The 8,530-nt window shown below is 34.5% G+C and overlaps 3 protein-coding genes across 3 annotated transcripts; all 3 read left to right on the top strand.

Annotated features, from left to right (window-relative positions):
- Nucleotides 1-709, top strand: LOC108853539 (auxin-responsive protein SAUR15). Its single transcript, XM_018626951.2, has one exon. The coding sequence runs from the start codon at nucleotides 101-103 to the stop codon at nucleotides 374-376; it is 276 nt and encodes a 91-aa protein (XP_018482453.1). The 5' UTR covers nucleotides 1-100; the 3' UTR covers nucleotides 377-709.
- A 4,045-nt stretch (nucleotides 710-4,754) lies between these two features.
- On the top strand, nucleotides 4,755-5,314 carry LOC108853565 (auxin-responsive protein SAUR15). Its single transcript, XM_018626974.2, has one exon. It carries the CDS (start codon nucleotides 4,836-4,838, stop codon nucleotides 5,109-5,111), a length of 276 nt encoding a protein of 91 aa, XP_018482476.1. The 5' UTR covers nucleotides 4,755-4,835; the 3' UTR covers nucleotides 5,112-5,314.
- Nucleotides 5,315-7,970: 2,656 nt separating this feature from the next.
- LOC130511036 (auxin-responsive protein SAUR15-like) lies at nucleotides 7,971-8,530 on the top strand. The gene has a single exon (XM_057007816.1). The coding sequence runs from the start codon at nucleotides 8,052-8,054 to the stop codon at nucleotides 8,325-8,327; it is 276 nt and encodes a 91-aa protein (XP_056863796.1). The 5' UTR covers nucleotides 7,971-8,051; the 3' UTR covers nucleotides 8,328-8,530.

Here is an 8,530-nt window from a genome sequence, read left to right as displayed (position 1 = left end):
CACAAACCAAACTCAAAACCTTCTCTCCTCAAACAAGATCAAGTTAACTTTACGTAAGCCATTAATTCAGAGCTTTTTTTCTTTGTTTCTGATACTAGAAATGGCATTCTTGAGGAGTCTTTTTGCTACTAAGCAAATAATTCGTCAGTCTCTTTCTACTGAATCATCAACACCCAAAGGTTTCTTAGCTGTCTACGTTGGAGAAAGTCTGAAGAAGAAGAGATTTTTTGTTCCGGTTTATTACTTGAGCAAACCATCTTTCCAGGCTTTGCTGAGGAAAGCAGAAGAAGAGTTTGGCTTTGATCATCCAACCGGTGGTTTAAGCTTACCATGTGATGAAGCTTTCTTCTTCGCTCTTACTTCTCAAATTCGTTGAGCCTACACAATAATCAAGCTGTTTAGGAGGAATACACATTGTAAATAAACTACACTTTAATATTTTGAAGTCGTGGATATATGTACCTATGTATGAAACGAGAAGAATAATTCAACATAGTTAAAAAGGCAATTCAATAGAATATTGTGCTTTCGATTATCGTACTCTATTTACTCCATATTTTAGATGCAGTCAAATTATACACACGCGTTTTGTATCAGCCATATTATGCATATTCGTGTGAGAGGTTTAATTCAACAAAGAGCTTATTTTCCTAAATGCTGAAACACTTGTATTTATGAAGGTTGAAAGAATAAGATGTATTCTGTCTAAGTGTCGGATTATTAGTTAACTCATGGAACGAATATGAAATCGACTGAGTGACGGTAGGCTGTCACGGAACGATCAGAGCATGTGTAAGGAAAGATCCAGACCGTAAGGAAAATTAAGGAAAGTTCGGTCATTCGGGAATGCAGATTCTAAATAAGGAAAGTTTGACTTGGCATTATTGCGGGGTAATATTAAAAGAGGGTCGGATAAACGGGAGTCAGCTAAGGAAATAATCGAAGATATAAGATAAGCTATTGTGGTGATCTTTGACCAAGCCAAGTAATGAAACTGGCATTAAGTGATCGGCTTGATGGGGAAATCTTTCACCAAGCTAAATAATAAAACCACACTAAATGTCCGACTTGGTGAACAAGTCCAGAAAGTAGTATAAAATACACCTTCAGCTCTCATTTCTAAATATAACCAAGAAAAACATATTTAGAGAAAAGTTAGAGCAAGAACGAGCTGGTAGCGAGAGAGAAGTTTGAGGAGAGGAATCAAACGAGGAGGAGCTATAGAGTTCGTCGTCAGAAACACTAGAAAGTTCAGAGTCTTTGAATCCTAGATATTCAGTTACGGTGACAATGTAATTCGTGGCAACGTGTTAACATCGTTTTTAGAGAACTTGATACGTCCTAGATTCTGACAGGTATGAGTTATTTATATCCAAAGAAACTTTTTGTCTTTCCTTTACAATGAGAGTCACTCACATGTGAGGCATTTTTTGGTGAGGTCTAGTAATATTTTTGACAAATTTGTTTTTGTGGGAAACAACTTGTTGTGGAAAATGAATTATGGATGACAAATTGTGGATGACGAATTGTTGACAAATTATAGATGACGAGTAACTTGTGGAAATATGAATAAAAAAATGCAAAGAATATGTATGATGGTTTACTTCTATTATTACAAATTTGAAATTTTAAAGAAATTTAACATGTATGATGGCCAGACAAATGGGTCTCGAGATGAGACGGGTGATAACAAGTAGTACTCCGTACGTACTTTGGCCCGACCAGTTTCGTGAAAAGGAAAAATCATTGTTTAATATCTGTCTCTTGGGTAGATATTTCGAGATTCTTTTATTTGTATTCTAAGATATTTTGATGATATTAGTTGACGTGTATTACAAGTGTTTTAAGTTGGATATTGTAGGATGAGCATCGAACGGGTGAAAGAAACTGACATGAGACGTACTTAACGCGTTTCAGTGGGTACTTGCTATACGGAACAGTAAAAATGCTTGTGTATAGTGTTTTTAACTGAGATTATATTGAGTGGATAATGCAATGTGCAACATCGGTGAAATATCATGTCTTATTCAATGGCTAACAGAGAAGAAAAATAATTCCATATAGGGGATTGCGTCAGGAAGATCCTTTATCTCTTTTCATCTTTATCTTATGCACGGAAGTGTTCGTTAGCCTTCTCAATTATGCAGAGAACCAAAGCAAGATAGTTGGGATGCCACCTTCTCTTAACTGATGATAGTATGTTCTTTTGTAAGGCGGAGCTCCGTAAATGTGATGAAATCATGAAAGTCCTTGAAACATATGGGAAAACTTCTGGACAATGTATTAACTTTGAAAAATCATCCTTACTCTTTGGTACGAGAATTCCTGGACTTGTGAAGAAAGACATTAAGGCTTTGACTGGAATTGCAAATGAGGGAGGAATGGGCACTTATCTTGGCCTTAGTGAATCGAAATGCAGACTTTTCGCTTTTCTGAAAGAATGATTATAGAGTCGAGTCAATGGATGGATAGGACGATGGCTATCGAAAAGGGGAAAGGAGGTTCTGATAAAATCTATCTTGCTGGCCCTCCCTACGTATATATGTAATGTCTACATTGTTATTTCCACTTGAGATATATGAGAACCTAGCTAGTGCCATTGCACAGTTCTGGTGGAGTTCGAACCTAACTAAAAGAGGTATACATTGGGTAAAATGGGAAAAGTTATGTAAATCAAGAGAAGAAGGAGGGATTGACTTCAGATTGATTCATAAATTTAATCTAGCTCTCATGGGGAAACAGCTCTGGCGTCTAATGCAATACCCATATTCTTTGTTGGCAAGAGTTCTGAGAAGAAAGTACTACCAGTGTAGTTCGCTTTTGCGACTAAACAAACCAAAGAACCCTTCTTATGGGTGGACGAGTATAATGGCTGTAAAGCCATTAATAACATTGGGGATTGGACAAAAAGTACACTCCAGACATGAGATTAGAGTTCGGGAGGACCTTTGGATTCCAACAATACCTTCAAGATCGGCTAGACCTATTGCACCAATGGTTCATCCGGTGATGCCAATAGTCAACTGATGATAAGAAACCCAAAAAGATGAAATCTGGAGTTTCTAGAGAACTATGTCAATTAAGAGGACATTCCATTGATTCAATCATTGGCCATAAGCCAAGATTATCATCGTGATAAATACTGTTGGAACTATACCAAAAATAGGATGTATACTGTAAAGTCAGGATATTGAGAATTTGCTTAGAGAAGAAGCGCAAGATGTACAAGAGCCTAGTATAACAAAGCTCCAGGCCTTTGCCTGGAAGATAAAAGCTCTACCGAAAATTAAACATTTCATTTGGCAAACAATATCTGGACAACTTGCGGTGACAAGTAACTTGGCCCATCGTCATATGCAATGTGATAATTGTTGTCCTAGATGTTGTGAGGAAAATGAAACAGTTAATCATGCCATATTCGAGTGTCCCCCAGCTTTACAGACATGGGCTCACGCAGCTCCACCGACTATGTTTCCTAGTACTAGCCAATTCACAAATATGGATTACCTATTTTGGCGGAAGAATGATATTGAAGATCCAGAATTGGATAAGGACCCATATCCTTGGATAATGTGGTATATCTGGAAGGTAGGGAATGACAAACTTTTTAGAGGGAGACAGAGACCCAGTAGAAACTGTCCGACATGCAGAGTCTGAGTGCCATGCCTGGTTTGAGGCAAACCGAAAATAACAATGATTGGAGGTACAAACTACGCAGGAAGTCACACTCATAGAGAGATGTATGATAGATGGTTCATGGACACATGATGCACTCTTTAGTGGTTATGGATGGACATGGACAAATTCAGGAGGAGGAATCCAGCTACTGGGTGCTAGGAACCAAAGACGACGTATCTCACCACTATATTCGGAAGTCGAGGCTTTACATGGGCAATGGAGTGTATGTTACAATTATCGTCTTGCCAATCCTTTTGCACAGACTGTAAGGATTTAATTGCGATGATCCAAGACCCTGGAATATGGCCGGGTTTCTCCACTAAGTTGAAAGAGCTGATGAAAGTGAAAGACATATTCACGGAGTTCTCTTTGAATTATGTTCCTAGATCTCAAAATGTAACATCTGATTCATTAGCTAAGATTACAAGAGCCTTCTATAGAAATTTGTATTACATTGATTATTGTATTATGATTTGGTTTTTCAGACCACCTCAAACTCGAGAAATAGAATATCCGTTGACGAAAAAAGAAAAACTGAGATTATATTAAGAGGTGAACATGTTACATCAGAAATACAATCATCAGACTAAACATCATCTGGTTCTATAGGAAATTAAAAAACAAAAAAACAAATAACAATAAACGACATAGCCCTAGTGAGTTACTCTTGTCATCATTAAGATTCAACCGATCTACCAAGTCGACATCGCCAATGTAAAGATAAAATTATGTTAAGATGAATAACCGCGTTATACAACAAATTATATTACTTGCTACTAATGTTTTTAGTTTAATTAATGTGCACCATTCATCTGTTAAGTCGACGTAGCAATGTAGCCATTGACCACATGCACGTAGCCATGTAGGACACAGTACCTCTCAACATCCCAACAATAATTAAGCTATAGCTTCCTAAAACCCAAATGCTTAACTGATCTGTTTGCCAAAACCATGTCCTTGTAGGTCACACACACTACACATGAAATACAAGTTGTTATTATTAAAATCTTTCTGACTTTAGCCAATATATATAGACCCACCACATTTCGCTCTAGCTCACAAACCAAACTCAAAACCTTCTCTCCTCAAACAAGATCAAGTTAACTTTACGTAAGCCATTAATTCACAGCTTTTTTTCTTTGTTTCTGATACTAGAAATGGCATTCTTGAGGAGTCTTTTTGCTACTAAGCAAATAATTCGTCAGTCTCTTTCTACTGAATCATCAACACCGAAAGGTTTCTTAGCTGTCTACGTTGGAGAAAGTCTGAAGAAGAAGAGATTTTTTGTTCCGGTTTATTACTTGAGCAAACCATCTTTCCAGGCTTTGCTGAGGAAAGCAGAAGAAGAGTTTGGCTTTGATCATCCAACCGGTGGTTTAAGCTTACCATGCGATGAAGCTTTCTTCTTCGCTCTTACTTCTCAAATTCGTTGAGCCTACACAATAATCAAGCTGTTTAGGAGGAATATACATTGTAAATAAACTACACTTTAATATTTTGAAGTCGTGGATATATGTACCTATGCTGAAACGAGAGAATAATTCAACATAGTTGAAAAGGTAATTCAATAGAATATTGTGCTTTCGATTTCCATACTCTCTTTACTCCATATTTTAAATGCAGTCAAATTATACACACGAGTTTTGTATCAGCCATATTATGACGAAGTAGTATATGACTAATTAATTATTGCTTTATTCTTTAATGACCTTCTCTTTTGATTATTTGTATTTTATAGCGGATTGCAATTATAAGACACAAAACTGGGTTTCATTTTTTCCTTCTGGGTAGGGGTGGACATTTTACCCAATATCCGAAGTCGCACCCGAACCCGATCCGAAAAACCCGAACCGAAATCCGAACCAAAATAGCAAAATACCCGAACGGATATTGATTTAGGAGAAATCGGATATCCGAACCCGAACATGTAATATCCGAACCCGAATGGATATCCGAAGATAACCGAACATATACATACTTATATTTATATTTTTAGTTTTCATCTTTTATTTTATTTAAAACATTTATATTGATGTTACACATACTTTAAGATTATATAACTAGATTTTGACCCGCGCTTTGAAAACGGGGGTTTATTTTTTTTTTATTTTTTTTAAATTAACAAATATTTAGTAAATGTCATATTTTCATATATTTGTTTTTTTTATAAAATACCTAAGCTTTTTATCTTTCTTTATCGTGTTTCATTTTAAATGAGTATAGATCTGAGTACAATATCCGGACCTGAAGAACCAACCCGAAACCGACCCAAAAATCACGGTCCTGAACCCGATCAGACCCGGGATAAATATCTGAATGAGTTCTTAATTGCTATATCCAAAGAACCGGTCCCGAACCCGATCTAAAATTTTATAATATCCGAATGGGGTTTAATTTCAAAACCCGAAAAACCCGATACCCGAAAGAACCGATCCGTACCCGAAAGGGTACCCGAATGTCCAGGTCTAATGAGTATTTATGTTTAGAAAATTAAACTTTATTTTTAATGAATTAAGTTGGTATAACTCTAATAAATTCATTTTATTATGTGGTTAATTTTTTAAATAAAAAAGATATACTTTTAGTAAAGATTTTTACTTTTCAATGAAAAAATTCAATTTTTTTGTTATGAATGCTTAAATTATATTAAAAACATAATAACTAAGTGATTAATTTTTTTTTTCACTACACAAAATATTAAGAATAGTTGAAAAGAAATTATTAGAACTTGGAGAAAAAATAAGAATTGGATCTGATTTCTTAATCGGTCCAAATGGCCCAAGAGAGATCTGATGTGGACAGTGGGCTGGATCCAAAAAATAACCCAATATGGATATGTTATTAATATTACTTGATTGCCCTTAATGAAATATGTAATGTTAGTAAAGAAGAGGGTATTTTTAGTAAAAAATCCAATAGGATCCTGCTTTAATAGTATAGATATACATATAATTACGGAAAAAATGATTTGATATTCACTTAAAATGAATATCAAACTTTTTATTTCATGTATTAACAAAAGTTACATCCAAATTCTAAAAACAATAGCGAAATTAATGGTTACCTACAAATCTATTTATAATTCAATTTATTAAAAAATAAAAAGTCAGTTAATCAAAAACTAAAATTTTAATTACAAGAACCTTAAAAAATGAAAAAATAATTTTTTTTTCTTTCAAAATCTAAATATCCGAACCCGAACTGAAATAACCGAACTCGAACTAAAAATACCCGAACCCGACCCGAACATGTATTATACCCTATACCGAAATACCCGAACATGTATTATATCCCTATAACGAAATACCCGAAAATCCGAAATACCCGACCCAAACCCGAACGGGTATCCGAACGCCCACCCCTACTTCTGGGGCTATCCCTTTTTCCAGCAAATTATTTGTCTACTAGATATGGACCTCTGTGTTGCACGGATTTTGTTTGTTGTTTTAATTTTGTAAAGAGTATAAAAACAATAAATTATTTTAAAATAGTTTTAGGATTCATTCTGCATATGTTTGTGAAATTTATTTTATAATTAAGAACTCATTTTCCCATATAAATTCAGGTTAATATTTGTATTTTAATAATTATGGCACACAGTTGAATTATTATCAACTTTACTAGGTGTTTTCCTGCACCATGTGCAGTAAAAGAATTTTAAAATATTTAAAATTTTAAATAGATAAATATAAATTATATTTAATTTTTTATTAATATTATAAATTTTCTTTTTTCCTATCAATATTTTAATATAAATTTTATTTAACTGAACATTAAAATTAAGATAAATTTTTTTTTTGTTTATTTGGAATTATATTTAAGAATATGCATGTATATATTTAAGAACAATAACAATAAACGACATAGCCCTAGTGAGTTACTCTTGTCATCATTAAGATTCAACCGATCTACCAAGTCGACATCGCCAATGTAAAGATAAAATTATGTTAAGATGAATAACCGCGTTATACAACAAATTATATTACTTGCTACTAATGTTTTTAGTTTAATTAATGTGCACCATTCATCTCTTAAGTCGACGTAGCAATGTAGCCATTGACCACATGCACGTAGCCATGTAGGACACAGTACCTCTCAACATCCCAACAATAATTAAGCTATAGCTTCCTAAAACCCAAATGCTTAACTGATCTGTTTGCCAAAACCATGTCCTTGTAGGTCACACACACTACACATGAAATACAAGTTGTTATTATTAAAATCTTTCTGACTTTAGCCAATATATATAGACCCACCACATTTCGCTCTAGCTCACAAACCAAACTCAAAACCTTCTCTCCTCAAACAAGATCAAGTTAACTTTACGTAAGCCATTAATTCACAGCTTTTTTTCTTTGTTTCTGATACTAGAAATGGCATTCTTGAGGAGTCTTTTTGCTACTAAGCAAATAATTCGTCAGTCTCTTTCTACTGAATCATCAACACCGAAAGGTTTCTTAGCTGTCTACGTTGGAGAAAGTCTGAAGAAGAAGAGATTTTTTGTTCCGGTTTATTACTTGAGCAAACCATCTTTCCAGGCTTTGCTGAGGAAAGCAGAAGAAGAGTTTGGCTTTGATCATCCAACCGGTGGTTTAAGCTTACCATGCGATGAAGCTTTCTTCTTCGCTCTTACTTCTCAAATTCGTTGAGCCTACACAATAATCAAGCTGTTTAGGAGGAATATACATTGTAAATAAACTACACTTTAATATTTTGAAGTCGTGGATATATGTACCTATGCTGAAACGAGAGAATAATTCAACATAGTTGAAAAGGTAATTCAATAGAATATTGTGCTTTCGATTTCCATACTCTCTTTACTCCATATTTTAAATGCAGTCAAATTATACAC

The sequence above is a fragment of the Raphanus sativus genome, chromosome 4, assembly GCF_000801105.2.
Source record: "Raphanus sativus cultivar WK10039 chromosome 4, ASM80110v3, whole genome shotgun sequence".
In the NCBI taxonomy this organism is placed as follows: Eukaryota; Viridiplantae; Streptophyta; class Magnoliopsida; order Brassicales; family Brassicaceae; genus Raphanus; species Raphanus sativus.
Note: the sequence above shows the minus strand (reverse complement) of the source record. Positions and strands in the feature narration are given on the sequence as shown.